This window comes from Diorhabda carinulata, chromosome X (assembly GCF_026250575.1).
Source record: "Diorhabda carinulata isolate Delta chromosome X, icDioCari1.1, whole genome shotgun sequence".
Classification (NCBI taxonomy): Eukaryota; Metazoa; Arthropoda; class Insecta; order Coleoptera; family Chrysomelidae; genus Diorhabda; species Diorhabda carinulata.
Window position 1 is genome coordinate 65662602 of NC_079472.1, and position 16000 is coordinate 65678601.

The window sequence follows — 16000 nt, forward strand, 5'->3', positions numbered from 1 at the left end:
CTGACTCCGTTAAACAAACTCGTCTATATACCCGAAATAAACGTCTCAAAAATTCTAGCAAATTAATTCCGCTTTCGCCAAATTTAAGACTTTCATTGTAACCGAACAAGGTCGGTTATACGGCCAATGTTATGGACGAGTTGCTAACAATATTTAATCAAATTCGTACGCGTTCATTCGTTGATTGATTTAAATAGTTAAGGCATATAGATTAGTGATTATACGTTTGGCAAAGTAGTTAAATCATTTAACGATACTAAGTACCTTTTGGTACCTTTGAAAAATTGATAAATCGCTTCAAATTTGGAAATAAGCTAAACAATTGGATCTTCAACGACTCTGCGCACGCTGAAAAAGCGAGCATTTTATAAACGGCAAAAATATGAATATCTTGAGAAGACTCGGCAGGTATTAGTAAAAACTTTGATATGAAGCACCGATTTTAAGAAAGGAATTGTGAAAACGAAACTGACCCCAAGCTCTTGGTATATTCACCACAAAAAAATCCACAATAATAATTGTACCTCGGGAAATTGCTGATACTGAATCAATTCTAAAAACCAATTAAACTCGGTATAGGCCGCTAGATAATGATGCAATACAACGTGCAATATTTCTTGATCAAAAGCATACGCAGTTGAAGTTGAGCTGTTGAATGTTTCATGCAAGATCTTGCACTTGCAATATTATCGGTTTGGTGTCATTTTTATTGCGTGCAAACTGCAATTCTAGGGAGAAATCTAGTAACTTTTGGCTTAACAACCAACCTGTCCGGCAGGCTCTAAAATAAGACAGCAGCAGATATAATTATTGACAGCGATTTACTGACCACTTATTCACATCGTTACTTACTTAATTTTGTTATTCTCATTTCCAAACTGAACAAATTGAGGTTAGGTTGCATAATAATATCTTTCTAGCCTTTTGTCTTTGAGCTACGTTATAGATGGTTCCAGCTACTAGTATTTGAAAATCTCTAGCTTAGTATAATTAGGATATAAATTTGTCAAAATTGACACAACATCATTTGGTAGCAGTTCTAAATATTTATCTCCATTCAAGTTGCCTTCAATGATAAATGAAGCTACGATATGGCGCAATTCCTGCAATTCCTGTCGGAACATTAGTTGTTCAGGATATTGTGGTGTATGTAGTATTCTCAGTGAGAGTTCATGTCAGAGATTATGGAAAAATTCCTTCTGCTTTGGAGAAACATGTTTTTAAAAGTCTTCAACAGCTTCCTGACGTTCATGCAAAATAGATTGTATTGCAGTTCGCGATATCCTAAAGGCAACGTAAAACGCAATATGTCATTGTGTCATTTTTATAACGTGCAAATTGCAATTATAAGGATTTTTGAGCTGCTGATATTACGTGCAATCTCTTGCTCGTTGTCTTGCAATAAGTCGAACGGTCTCTAGGAAAGCATTTATCTGTCTGAAAGTCATGGTGTGTATGTTACGCTCAAAGACCGAAAACCGGCTGTGGCCGTTTGAAACAGCCACAACGCGTTGTGTGAGCCTTGCCTTTGCCAGAACGCGTAATGGCTGTTTTGATATAGCCAGAACCCGAATGAAATTATTTTAGATTTAGAAGACGTTAGCTCACGTAATATAAGACTAGAACACTCATCATTTGGATACGTTATTTATTTATATATGTTTTAAATCCATATAGTCAATAGTTAATATAACTAACCTAACTTAACCTAACCTAACTGCGTCAAACATAAAGTTCAATGCAATTCAAAATGCAAAAACAAACAGGTGGATATGCAGAGATGATTGATTTTAGTAATATACTTTTTAACATTAAAAATTATATACATATATAAATAAATGAATAATTTATTCAAATAATGAGCGTAGTAGTATTATTTTACGTGATTTGACGTCTAAATCAAAAATAATTATTTTATTCTGTGTCTGTCTACTATATCAGAATAGCCACGACGCGTTCTGGCAAACACAAGGCGCACAGAACGCGTTGTGGCTGTTTTAAAAGGCCTTGCTGGAAACGAATGTGCCGATCGCCATGCCAAAGAAGCCACAAAAAATCATCTTGAAATCCCAGTACAGCTGGACAATGATCTGAAGACTAACTTGGAGCGATATATGGATCAAGAGCACTACAGCACTACATCAAATCCACCCAACTACTTCTCACATTTCCCTAAACTTTCTGAATAGGAGAGAAGCTGTGACAATAAGAAGACTCCGCATCAACCACACGAAACTTACTCACGGCTATTTGATGTCGTCAGAAAGTCGCCCTGTCTGCCGAACTTGTCAAGTTCCTGTGACTGTTAAGCACATCCTCACCGACTGCAGAGAATATTCCACCGCATATCAACAGTTTGATATGAAAACCAACCTCCAGGAGACACTTAACTGCCCGACGGAAATAAGGAAAATCGTGCAGTTCCTTAAAGCCACCAAGCTGTACAAGAAAATATAATTTAATTTATACATTGTAACAGATTTTATTTTTTTTGTATGTAATTGTATTTAACTGTAATTTTATTTTTATTTGATTCGAATGTATTTAACTTTTGATTGTTTTTGTGTGCCAATGACCAGCGCTGTCGAGACACGTTAAACTGAAATGAAAAAATAAAAATATACGTGGCGTACGCATACATATTATGACGATCAAAACTTTTACAACTTTTTGAATCGTTATATCTCGGAAACGGTGGTTCGTAGAAAAAAAATTATTGATACGTTTCTTGTGAATATTTTTATGATCTACAATTTTTGTCTTCGGTATTTTTATGATAAAACTTGCCGTTTTGCTGAGAATCGCAAAAAACCCATTTTTTGACCTTTGACCTTGAATAAAATTTTTTTCATGCACGGGAATGCTTGGGGAACTTTCAAATTTTATTTTTAATCATATTTCAAAGAACTGTTCTGATTTTTAGCTTGGCGGTAATTTATGTAGCTTCACTTTTATTTTTTGGTCTAATTTGACCGGACTAATATTGTTATTTACGTTTTGTTGGTTGTGATATTATTTTTTAAGAATCGTTTTCTTTTCTTTTCTCACAGGATAGTGATAATCTTTGGTGGGATGCATTTGCAACGGAGTTTTTCGAAGACGATGCATCTTTAACTTTAGCATTTTGTTTAGAAGATGGTCCCAAACGATACAGTAAGTAACATTTTTTTGTTGTTGCGTAAAAACCAAATTGTTTTTAAATATTACGTATATAATAAATTTGGAGAAAAAAATTATTAGTTTAAATCAAATTATACATTTACAATATTTTTATACACAGAGACTCGTCTATTTTCTAAATAATTTCAGTGGTTTTTGTTAATGTTTATAATGTAATGTTTTCCTTATTTATTTATACAATTTATATCTCTCACTTATTTAATTTATTTAAACCCCAGACTTAACTAACTTATATAATAATCAACGTATGAATAATAATTAACCGACTGACAATACTTTATTTAAATTTTTCGTATTTATTATAAAGTAAACTAAATTCTGGTAGTAGCTTTTCCTTGGAGCTTATCAGATCGGGTTTTATGATGGTTCTAGTTGCTCCAATATCTACCAGCAGAGTATATTTCTTCCCATTCACATATACACTGTCGTTGCATCGGACATCTGAAAGAACCTATCAGTATGAGTAGGTATCTGGAACGATCTTGGGTCGGTGCTGCCTCCTCGTAGCCGACCGGTTCTAGTTTTCTTGCGCCTTTGGTTTTTCCTTTGCGGGAGTTCTGGAACGCTTGCACGCCCCAGCTCTCCGCAATTCCAGTATCGAATCTTCCTGGCTTCTTTTCAACCAAGTTTGCTTTCGTCTACTTTTCCGTGTACGGATCTGACCTTGTTATATGATGCCATCGTAGCTGCTTCATATTCAAGAGCAGTAGTCAGGGCACCTACTAAGGTTTTCGCATAGATTAATCGAAACGTCCTCTGGATGTCATGAACGCGCAGGCCATCAACGAATGCCTGGATGCCCAAACATTCCATCAAGTTCTCTGGTGCTGATGGATAAGCTAATCGGACAATTCGGGCAATGTTTACCTTGTCCTCTTGAAGATTTTTGTCACGTTACTGACTTCTGTTCTTCAGCTGCGATTGGTACAAGGTGTTTCAGATGTTCGTGACCATATCGCATGTCCAACATCTTCTTCATCTGTTCGAAGACCATCAGTTATTTCGAGAGGTATCGCCTGGAGTACATCTAAGGCGTTTCCTCGCAATGCAATGGTTAAGTTCACTGCCTTTTCTGCCAAATTGTTTAACGTAATTGGTCCAACACGGAAAAACTTCCATTGTCTTCGGTCTTGAGTAGTGCTTGTGGATTGAAGGATTTCATTTGTTATATCTTCATTTCTTCAATTTGTAATCCTCCTTTTTAACTCTTTTGATTTTCTCTTCCATCTAATTTTTCATCGTTGTCATTTCATTTTTCATATCAGATTGCATCTTCTCTTTTATCGTTTTCATCTTTTTGTCGATATTCGATTGTATCTGCTCATTATTGTCGTCATTTTATTCTCACTATCGCCAAATTTTGAAATTCCATTATAACCGAACAGGGACAGCTTCATGCCGGGGACGAGTTCGTAACAGTAATATGGCTGATCTTATAGTTTCATTAACATTTGTTATGTTGAAATGTTGTGCATGATTATTGTACTTGATACCAGAGTTTTTGTTGGTGTTATTAGTACGGGTAATTGTCACGGACATTTGCTAATTTTGTATTGCAACAAGAAAGATTCAAAAGTTTTTGATAGACGGCGGTAGCCACGCCGTTTGCATTAATGCTTGAGTCAACACCACTTAAGCCTCTTATTTTCGAACAAATATCAATAACATTAATCATAACACATCATTTTTTTATCCTTAAACTATAAACAGGTTAGCTTGTTGAGGAAGGACAGTTTGTTTAATTACTAAACTAAAATTTTTGTTTGCAAATAATTTCAATCACCTTATTGAAGGAAATTGGCAGTTTGTATAAAAAAATTGAATTTTCTTTGCTTAAAAACGACAATTTCAATTTGAATCATTACTTAATCAAAAAAAAATTAGGAACTTCGACATTTCCTTTTAGAATTAAAATTCGAAAATAATTTTTCATCTCATAAATTATGGAAATTACCAATTGAAATCTTAATTGGTTATTTGATGGTGATTATAATCAAAATTCAGACTGAACACACAGTTCACACTAGCACTACACCAACACTTACACTTACACTAAACTAAAACCTAATAACTGACTTACCTATTTTATACTAAGTTTCCCTACCAATTAATCTTCTCCCGTGAAAATTAGTTCCAGCGGGAAAACCTCCTTGGCGGGACTTTTCAATAGTTCAGTAGTCAAGATTCCCGCCAAGGAAGTTTTCCCGCTAGAATTAATTTTCTCGGAAGAAGATTAATTGGTGGGGAAATTTAGTATAAAATAGGTAAGTCATGTCATTTAGTTTTTTGTTTACCTCGTCTCTGAAGATGATAACTTGGTTATCGAAACGCGCGTAGGGGTGGTGTAAACAGTGTGTTCAGTATGAATATCAGCAACGGTTCCAGAAAATCCAACTCGGTTAAAATTGAGAATCGGATTTATTTTCATATAAATAATTGTATGAAAATAACTTTCGAGTTACATACATTGAGAAAATTGAAACTTTCTATTTAATAATTTGAAAATTATTTAGATCTAATTTTTAGAATTCAGTGTAAAAAATGTTTTTTCTTAATTTTTAGCTATTGGAAGGACGTTAATTCCAAGGTATTTTAGGAGTATTTTTGAAGGTGGAGTGACTGAATTGTATTATAATATGAAACACCCCAAGGAGTCCTTCCACAATACTAGTATTACTCTAGACTGTGATCAGTGCACTATGATAACACATCATGGTAAACCTTTATTTACCAAGGTAAGTCAAGTCAATCGAATATTCCAAATACAGTACAGACTCTCGTTAATCGAGCAGATAGACTAGGAGTGAGCTTTATCTTTAAGTTTTAGGTAAAAAGTACATAATATAGACAAAAAGGGTTTAATTGTCTCTTTTAAAGTATCTATTATTATGGACTATACCATTTGAGTAAAGAAACTGTCAATTTTCTTTTGCTTCTTGGTTTGAAACGACACGAATATTATTTGCGGAATCATGATTCTCTTCTACCCACTTTATCAAAGTAGCAAAGGCAACCACTGCACCATCATTGCTAACTAAATGAACAGACGTTTCATCTCAACCATCACCATCTTCTTCTCCCCTATTCAACACATCTTCTGTCATAAACAGGCCGTTTTCTTCTTACTCGCCTGCTCCGAAGTTAAATTTTCGCTTTCATCAACAAGTTTTTCGGCGATTGTTTTTCTTAGCTCTATCAGTTCACCATTAACATTTTCTTCAGGTTCTTTAGTAGCAAGAGAAACTTCCTTTTCTACATATATATTCCTTTCTATATTCTATGCTTCTACAATGTCATATTCGGCTATAAGTTGCTCCATGAACAAATAGGGACTTTTTCGGGATAGATTTTCCCAAAAGTTCGCAAATGAGTTCCGTTTCTTTTAATGAATTCGGGGCTTTATCTTCCTTTGACAAAACCTTGTACAGCAAAGCTTTTTTGTATTGCATTTTTACTTTTTGGATGATATTCTGATCAATTGGTTGTAAAAGAAGATTTACTTTTAAGGGGCAAGAACATCAATTGAATACCTGAACATTTTTAACTCCGATTCTTCTTGGTGACCAGGACAGTTATCCGAAATAAGCAGGGCCTTCTGTGGCAATTTCATTTTCTTGCGAAATTTTTTTACTCTTGACACGAATATTCCATAAAACCAGTCATTATCATATTATCATTATTATCATACTAGTGCCGTTTTTTTTTCAACCTCCGTGCAGACGCTACGCGCACAGAAGAAAGCGGACTTGCGCTGTAGGCAATTGCGAAGCTCTCGCACCATACACTCCGTCATTGTTGACATTCAGGCGTCAGTCGGCGTTGGGCTACAGGCACGTAAACATGTCCGCCATTATTAATGCTCCTGCCAAGTATAAATTACGAAGTGAAATTCGTTTTGTACAGGCTGAAAGCCACAGTGCAGCGGAAATCCATCGGAGAATGAGTCGGGTATATGGGGAAAACTTCATGAGTGATGGTGTTGTGCATGAAGTTTAAAGATGGTCGTAATGAAGTGCGTTACGAAGGGGGCCAAAGACGCATATCTGTCGTTTCAGATGACCTGGTTCAACCAGTTGACAGAATGGTTAAAGATTATCGCAGGTTATTGCTTTGTCTACGGAATTTCCACAAGTTTCAAAGTCTGTCCAGAGATGTGATAAATGTCTCGATATCTTCAGTGATTATTTCGAAAAGTACCAATCTTTTGGTAGTAAAATGATTGTTTTATATGAAAAGGTAGATTAACATATTTGAATATCCCGGAATTTTTCGTTATCCTAAACGAAATCACAAACTTTATCCTGGTCTTTCTTCAGTTTACGGCCCGGACAATTTGTTGCAGCTTTTAGTAAAAAGCCGCCAAAATAAATCGCTCTTATCTGCATCATAGATTTGGTCAGGAGTGTCTTAGTTCTTTGACGATCTTCTCAAACTTATCTTTATGTCGACCGCTGCGGCATCACAAGAGAGTTTTTCGCCCGTCATACTTAGCCGTAGCAATTTTTCAAACCATCTTTTTTCACTGGCTTGAAAATCACCTTTCCCAAGAATTTTGGCGGAGAATAATCTGGATTTTTGTTTGAGAACTTCTCCTGCGATCGGTGTATGCCTGTTTCGCTCTTGGAGGAACCAGGAACCTGAGGAAACTCCAATTTTCAATGTTTTTCTTAAAGTTTTTGCAAACTGATTCAATTTTGTAACTATTTTTTCGTATGTCGTGTCGCGTCGGATTACTGGAGTGCCTGGGTGGTCTGGGGCAGTGCTGGATCCGATTATCCAACTATAAATATTTGTTTTTATTAAATTGTTTACCTTCAGTCTCTGAAGATTATAACTTGGTCATCGAAACGGCCGTCAGACAGTTTAGCATTGTATATCAATGCCTTTAATTTTGAGTGATCTTTGTTTATATTAAACATTTCTCCGGAACATCATATCCTCGTGGTGCTTTTTTGTGAAATTTCCATGATACTTATAGAAAAAATCCTACAGCTTCTTGAATATGAATGATACTTGAACGGTATATTTTAATATTTGAAAATTCTAGTACATAAAATGTACATTTATTCACGTTTCCTCCAAACAAAAAATATTATCGTCTTGATTTTTTGATCTCTCATAAATATTGCCTCGAAAATTGATAACGTATGCAGTTTTTTTTTGAAAATTTTTCATTTAATTTCGCTTTAGGTGTGTACAGAGGGCCGCTTAATTCTAGAATTTACTTTCGACGACTTGATGAGGATAAAGTCGTGGCATTTCGCCGTTAGGACGCATCGAGAATTAATCCCAAGAACGGTAGTCGGTATGCATTCCCAACAGGATCCCAGTATGTTGGACCAACTATCGAAGAACATCACAAGGCAGGGCATCACCAATTCTACGCTTAATTATTTGAGGGTAAGTTTAAAATTATCCATTTATTTCGAATTTTCCTCTCAAACTTTCAATAACTGAGTGCACCAATTTCAGTAAAATGATTTTAAATTTAATTTTATTGGATTTACACTAGTTTGCATATTTTTTTGGTTTTTTTATATATACTTCGAAATAAAAAAGTTAAATTAATTACTCATCGTTCGTTTTTAAATGGAAACCCCAAAATTTTGGCAAATTTTCTTCAACTATTGCGAAGGATACTTAATGAAGAACCTTTTACCAAAAAAACTGACCTGCAAGATTTTTTTATGACGCCAAAAAATATTCATAAAGTTTTCGTTTGAGCGCTGACGCTTATCGTTCGTTTTGAAATAGAAACCCCAAAATTTTGGCAAATTTTCTTCAACTATTGCGAAGGATACTTAATGAAGAACCTATTACCAAAAAAACTGACCTGCAAGACTTTTTTATGACGTCAAAAAATATTCATAAAGTTTTCGTTTGAGCTCTGACGCTCATCGTTCGTTTTGAAATGGAAACCTCAAAATTTTGACAAATTTTCTTCAACTATTGCGAAGGATACTTAATGAAGAACCTTTTACCAAAAAAACTGACCTGCAAGATTTTTTTATGACGCCAAAAAATATTCATAAAGTTTTCGTTTGAGCGCTGACGCTTATCGTTCGTTTTGAAATAGAAACCTTAAAATTTTGGCAAATTTTCTTCAACTATTGCGAAGGATACTTAATGAAGAACCTTTTACCAAAAAAACTGACCTGCAAGATTTTTTTATGAGGCCAAAAAATATTCATAAAGTTTTCGTTTGAGCTCTGACGCTCATCGTTCGTTTTGAAATGGAAACCTCAAAATTTTGACAAATTTTCTTCAACTATTGCGAAGGATACTTAATGAAGAACCTTTTACCAAAAAAACTGACCTGCAAGATTTTTTTATGACGCCAAAAAATATTCATAAAGTTTTCGTTTGAGCGCTGACGCTTATCGTTCGTTTTTAAATGGAAACCCCAAAATTTTGGCAAATTTTCTTCAACTATTGCGGAGGATACTTAATGAAGAACCTATTACCAAAAAAACTGACCTGCAAGATTTTTTTATGACGCCAAAAAATATTCATAAAGTTTTCGTTTGAGCGCTGACGCTTATCGTTCGTTTTGAAATAGAAACCTTAAAATTTTGGCAAATTTTCTTCAACTATTGCGAAGGATACTTAATGAAGAACCTATTACCAAAAAAACTGACCTGCAAGATTTTTTTATGACGCCAAAAAATATTCATAAAGTTTTCGTTTGAGCGCTGACGCTTATCGTTCGTTTTGAAATAGAAACCCCAAAATTTTGGCAAATTTTCTTCAACTATTGCGGAGGATACTTAATGAAGAACCTTTTACCAAAAAAACTGACCTGCAAGATTTTTTTATGACGCCAAAAAATATTCATAAAGTTTTCGTTTGAGCGCTGACGCTTATCGTTCGTTTTGAAATAGAAACCCCAAAATTTTGGCAAATTTTCTTCAACTATTGCGGAGGATACTTAATGAAGAACCTATTACCAAAAAAACTGACCTGCAAGATTTTTTTATAACGCCAAAAAATATTCATAAAGTTTTCGTTTGAGCGCTGACGCTTATCGTTCGTTTTGAAATAGAAACCTTAAAATTTTGGCAAATTTTCTTCAACTATTGCGAAGGATACTTAATGAAGAACCTTTTACCAAAAAAACTGACCTGCAAGATTTTTTTATGACGCCAAAAAATATTCATAAAGTTTTCGTTTGAGCGCTGACGCTTATCGTTCGTTTTTAAATGGAAACCCCAAAATTTTGGCAAATTTTCTTCAACTATTGCGGAGGATACTTAATGAAGAACCTATTACCAAAAAAACTGACCTGCAAGATTTTTTTATGACGCCAAAAAATATTCATAAAGTTTTCGTTTGAGCGCTGACGCTTATCGTTCGTTTTGAAATAGAAACCTTAAAATTTTGGCAAATTTTCTTCAACTATTGCGAAGGATACTTAATGAAGAACCTTTTACCAAAAAAACTGACCTGCAAGATTTTTTTATGACGCCAAAAAATATTCATAAAGTTTTCGTTTGAGCGCTGACGCTTATCGTTCGTTTTGAAATAGAAACCCCAAAATTTTGGCAAATTTTCTTCAACTATTGCGGAGGATACTTAATGAAGAACCTATTACCAAAAAAACTGACCTGCAAGATTTTTTTATGACGCCAAAAAATATTCATAAAGTTTTCGTTTGAGCGCTGACGCTTATCGTTCGTTTTGAAATAGAAACCCCAAAATTTTGGCAAATTTTCTTCAACTATTGCGGAGGATACTTAATGAAGAACCTATTACCAAAAAAACTGACCTGCAAGATTTTTTTTTGACGCCAAAAAATATTCATAAAGTTTTCGTTTGAGCGCTGACGCTTATCGTTCGTTTTGAAATAGAAACCTTAAAATTTTGGCAAATTTTCTTCAACTATTGCGAAGGATACTTAATGAAGAACCTTTTACCAAAAAAACTGACCTGCAAGATTTTTTTATGACGCCAAAAAATATTCATAAAGTTTTCGTTTGAGCGCTGACGCTTATCGTTCGTTTTTAAATGGAAACCCCAAAATTTTGGCAAATTTTCTTCAACTATTGCGGAGGATACTTAATGAAGAACCTATTACCAAAAAAACTGACCTGCAAGATTTTTTTATGACGCCAAAAAATATTCATAAAGTTTTCGTTTGAGCGCTGACGCTTATCGTTCGTTTTGAAATAGAAACCTTAAAATTTTGGCAAATTTTCTTCAACTATTGCGAAGGATACTTAATGAAGAACCTTTTACCAAAAAAACTGACCTGCAAGATTTTTTTATGACGCCAAAAAATATTCATAAAGTTTTCGTTTGAGCGCTGACGCTTATCGTTCGTTTTGAAATAGAAACCCCAAAATTTTGGCAAATTTTCTTCAACTATTGCGGAGGATACTTAATGAAGAACCTATTACCAAAAAAACTGACCTGCAAGATTTTTTTATGACGCCAAAAAATATTCATAAAGTTTTCGTTTGAGCGCTGACGCTTATCGTTCGTTTTGAAATAGAAACCCCAAAATTTTGGCAAATTTTCTTCAACTATTGCGGAGGATACTTAATGAAGAACCTTTTACCAAAAAAACTGACCTGCAAGATTTTTTTATGACGCCAAAAAATATTCATAAAGTTTTCGTTTGAGCGCTGACGCTTATCGTTCGTTTTGAAATAGAAACCCCAAAATTTTGGCAAATTTTCTTCAACTATTGCGGAGGATACTTAATGAAGAACCTTTTACCAAAAAAACTGACCTGCAAGATTTTTTAATGACGCCAAAAAATATTCATAAAGTTTTCGTTTGAGCGCTGACGCTTATCGTTCGTTTTGAAATAGAAACCCCAAAATTTTGGCAAATTTTCTTCAACTATTGCGGAGGATACTTAATGAAGAACCTATTACCAAAAAAACTGACCTGCAAGATTTTTTTATGACGCCAAAAAATATTCATAAAGTTTTCGTTTGAGCGCTGACGCTTATCGTTCGTTTTGAAATAGAAACCTTAAAATTTTGGCAAATTTTCTTCAACTATTGCGAAGGATACTTAATGAAGAACCTTTTACCAAAAAAACTGACCTGCAAGATTTTTTTATGACGCCAAAAAATATTCATAAAGTTTTCGTTTGAGCTCTGACGCTCATCGTTCGTTTTGAAATGGAAACCTCAAAATTTTGACAAATTTTCTTCAACTATTGCGAAGGATACTTAATGAAGAACCTATTACCAAAAAAACTGACCTGCAAGATTTTTTTATGACGCCAAAAAATATTCATAAAGTTTTCGTTTGAGCTCTGACGCTCATCGTTCGTTTTGAAATGGAAACCTCAAAATTTTGACAAATTTTCTTCAACTATTGCGAAGGATACTTAATGAAGAACCTTTTACCAAAAAAACTGACCTGCAAGATTTTTTTATGACGCCAAAAAATATTCATAAAGTTTTCGTTTGAGCGCTGACGCTTATCGTTCGTTTTGAAATAGAAACCTTAAAATTTTGGCAAATTTTCTTCAACTATTGCGAAGGATACTTAATGAAGAACCTATTACCAAAAAAACTGACCTGCAAGATTTTTTTATGACGCCAAAAAATATTCATAAAGTTTTCGTTTGAGCTCTGACGCTCATCGTTCGTTTTGAAATGGAAACCTCAAAATTTTGACAAATTTTCTTCAACTATTGCGAAGGATACTTAATGAAGAACCTTTTACCAAAAAAACTGACCTGCAAGATTTTTTTATGACGCCAAAAAATATTCATAAAGTTTTCGTTTGAGCGCTGACGCTTATCGTTCGTTTTGAAATAGAAACCTTAAAATTTTGGCAAATTTTCTTCAACTATTGCGAAGGATACTTAATGAAGAACCTATTACCAAAAAAACTGACCTGCAAGATTTTTTTATGACGCCAAAAAATATTCAAAAAGTTTTCGTTTGAGCTCTGACGCTTATCGTTCGTTTTGAAATGGAAACCCCAAAATTTTTGGTTAGGTTACTTTATACGTTGGAACGAAGTGGAAATTTGAATCGTAAAGAATGTGAATCAGTAATGACAATACAACTAATCGAGAGATATTTGAGGTTATGTATTGAAGAACGGCTGATGCGCAGTATTCGTTTTGAAATCGAAGCCCCAAAATTTCTGCAAATTTTCTATAACTATTGCATAGAATACTTAATAAGTAATCTATTAACAACAAATTGTGATGTTAGTATTTTTTATAACGTCAAAAAAAAAATTCGTAAAGATTACATTTATGCTATCACGCACAAAGTTTTGAAATCGAAGCTCCAATCAGCAACAAAGAGTTTCATATATCTGGGAAAATTCCCCACAGGATAGTACAAACGGCCAAAATGCAAGAATTTGCTCAAATTTACAGTATCCAGATTTTGGCTATACAATGTAGACAGTAATAAGTTTTCTCATTGAAGTTGAATGAGTGCAACTATATTCCCCGTATTCTAGAGGGTAGGGAAGGGATGTCAGTGCTCAAACCTAAATGTTATAAATTTTTTTTGACGTTATTAAAAAAATACTAGGATCGTGAATCAGAATCGTGAAATATGTAAAAAAACACATATTCAAAAATTTTTTATCCACTTAACTCTTAATTTTTGGTAGTAAAATTATGTAACCTATTATAAATTAACCTAAATATCTCTCGAAAGGTCCCATTATATTTTCTTAATTTTTATTTTTTACGTTTTTAACTGTCAATTTGTTTTCATACCAAAAATAGCAAAAACTGGATCCATCCTCTCTAGAATAAACAAAACCTAACGCTTTTCAATACATAACCTCAAATATCTCTCGATTGCTTTTATTTTTATTGCTAATTCACATTCCAAACGATTTTAACTGCTACTTCGTTGCCAAACGTTGAAAAAGTAGAACCTATGTTTAAAATAAACAAAAAATCGCCGATTCATTCATTACCATACCAAAGAAGCCTAAAATTAAAATCATATGTTCAATATGCTCAAAAAATAATTAAAAAAATCGCTTTTTCTCAATACATATCTTCAAATATTGGCCGTATTATGATTTTTTAATTCATAATCTCAACTATTTTAAACGTAACTCCGTGTCGACACCAAAAAAAAAAAAATAGTGCAATATGCTTAAAAATAACTAAAAACCGTTACTTTTTAATACATAACCTCAAATACTTCTCATATTAACCTCTTCAAATCTTTTCCTGAGGGTGCCGTCTAAGATATCTTCAATGGTCAAACTCTTGATAGATTTAGTGGGTCCTGATGTACTAAGGTTGCTTGCTACAGGAAATAATCAGCTGATCCTGCGATTACTCTTGGTAGTGTATCTCAAAATCGTAGATATATACAGCTTGATTGAGATAAGGACAGCCTAAATGCACTTGGTCTCTACTTCCAGCTTGGATCGTGTTTCGATGAATCCTAGCAGTTGTCAGCTCACACATCTGATATTGCAATGGCCAAAATTAATGAACTAAAGTTTGAATTGCTACATCATGCACCCTATTCGCCCGATTTAGCCCTTTAGGATTATTTTCTCTTCCCAGACTTCATAAAATGGCTCGGTAGTCAAAGACTTGCCAACAATGAAGAGATGATGTCGGCAGTTGATGGTTATTTTTGGGAGCTTGACGATTCTTACTAAAAAAAGGTATCAAACTTATTGAACATCATTGGGAAAAGAGTATGGGGCTAGAAAGAGATAAAGCCTTCGTGGTATCCTCGTTGTCTTTTTGTTATTTTTGAATAATACTACATACTTGTTTTTTTTTATAACTATTTTCTTTTTATCTTACAGTTATGTGTGATATTAGAACCTATGCAGGAACTTATGTCTCGACATAAGGCATACGCTTTAAGTCCCAGGGACTGCCTGAAAACGACGTTATTTCAGAAATGGCAGAGGATGGTTGCGCCGCCGGGTAAGAGAGGTACCAATTTTAATTGCACTATAGGATTATTCATTTATGCTTTACCAAATTTTTCCTCATACCTTATTTCCTTTTTTTTATAATTTAGTAACGACAGAACGACGTTAAAGTGAGTCTTTTATCAAATTTATAATTTTCATAAAACTCATATTCACCACAATTTTTCCCAACCACATTTTTATATCGTAAACAATTTTATTTTGGAAAGTTTCGTCAGTGTTATAGTCAAACTTCTTCAGTGCTGTAAAATGTCTACTTAAAAATGTTGATGATTAATTTTGAAATATCTTTTTTGTGTATAGCAAAAATGAAAAGAATCCTGACAAAATTCAAGTTTTTGCACGTGATTAGATAAATTTTTGATGATGAATGTTTAATTGACTGTGTCCGTACAGAATCTCAAAGGCCGGCGAATAAACGACGAAAAAGGAAAGGATCGAATTCAGGAGGAGCGGCCAATAATGCAGCACCGGCGCCAAACAAAAAAAGATCTCCGGGGCCTAATTTTTCCTTAGCGTCGCAGGTATGTACGTTGAAATTTTCATCATTTTTTTTTAAATCACAAAATAATGTTTAAAAATAATTTTATATTCTATTTCATCTATTTTTATATTTAGTGCCAAAAACAAAACTGAACTTTTCCCTTCGATACCGAACACACTGTTTACACTACCACTACACCAACACTCAGATTTACTCTGTTATCATCATCAAAGACTGATGGTCATCTTAACAGTTCTTGAAGATTCAGAAGGTGCCAAAACATAAAAAAAACCAAAGGACAAGACTGAAGAATGAAGAAATAGGAAGAGATATAGTAACAACGAAACTGAATAAAAAGCCAGAAGTAGAGGATGTTGATGTAAAAATAAACACATTAAGGAGTAATTTGAAGGGATAAAAGAAAAGTATATGAGT

At 33.9% G+C, this 16000-nt stretch overlaps 1 protein-coding gene across 3 annotated transcripts in view; it reads left to right on the forward strand.

The window, feature by feature from the left end:
* Nucleotides 1-16000, forward strand: part of LOC130901410 (LIM domain-binding protein 2) — a 95827-nt gene that overhangs the window by 73580 nt on the left and 6247 nt on the right. The window contains exons 4-8 of one of the 3 annotated variants that reach the window (XM_057812802.1): nt 3051-3153; nt 5743-5915; nt 8371-8580; nt 14950-15082; nt 15478-15605. In XM_057812802.1, coding sequence (XP_057668785.1) covers nt 3051-3153; nt 5743-5915; nt 8371-8580; nt 14950-15082; nt 15478-15605 — 747 coding nt within the window. Of the gene's footprint in view, nt 1-3050; nt 3154-5742; nt 5916-8370; nt 8581-14949; nt 15083-15384; nt 15606-16000 lie in introns of those variants that run through there. The other 2 variants (XM_057812803.1, XM_057812804.1) reach the window with 2 other exon arrangements.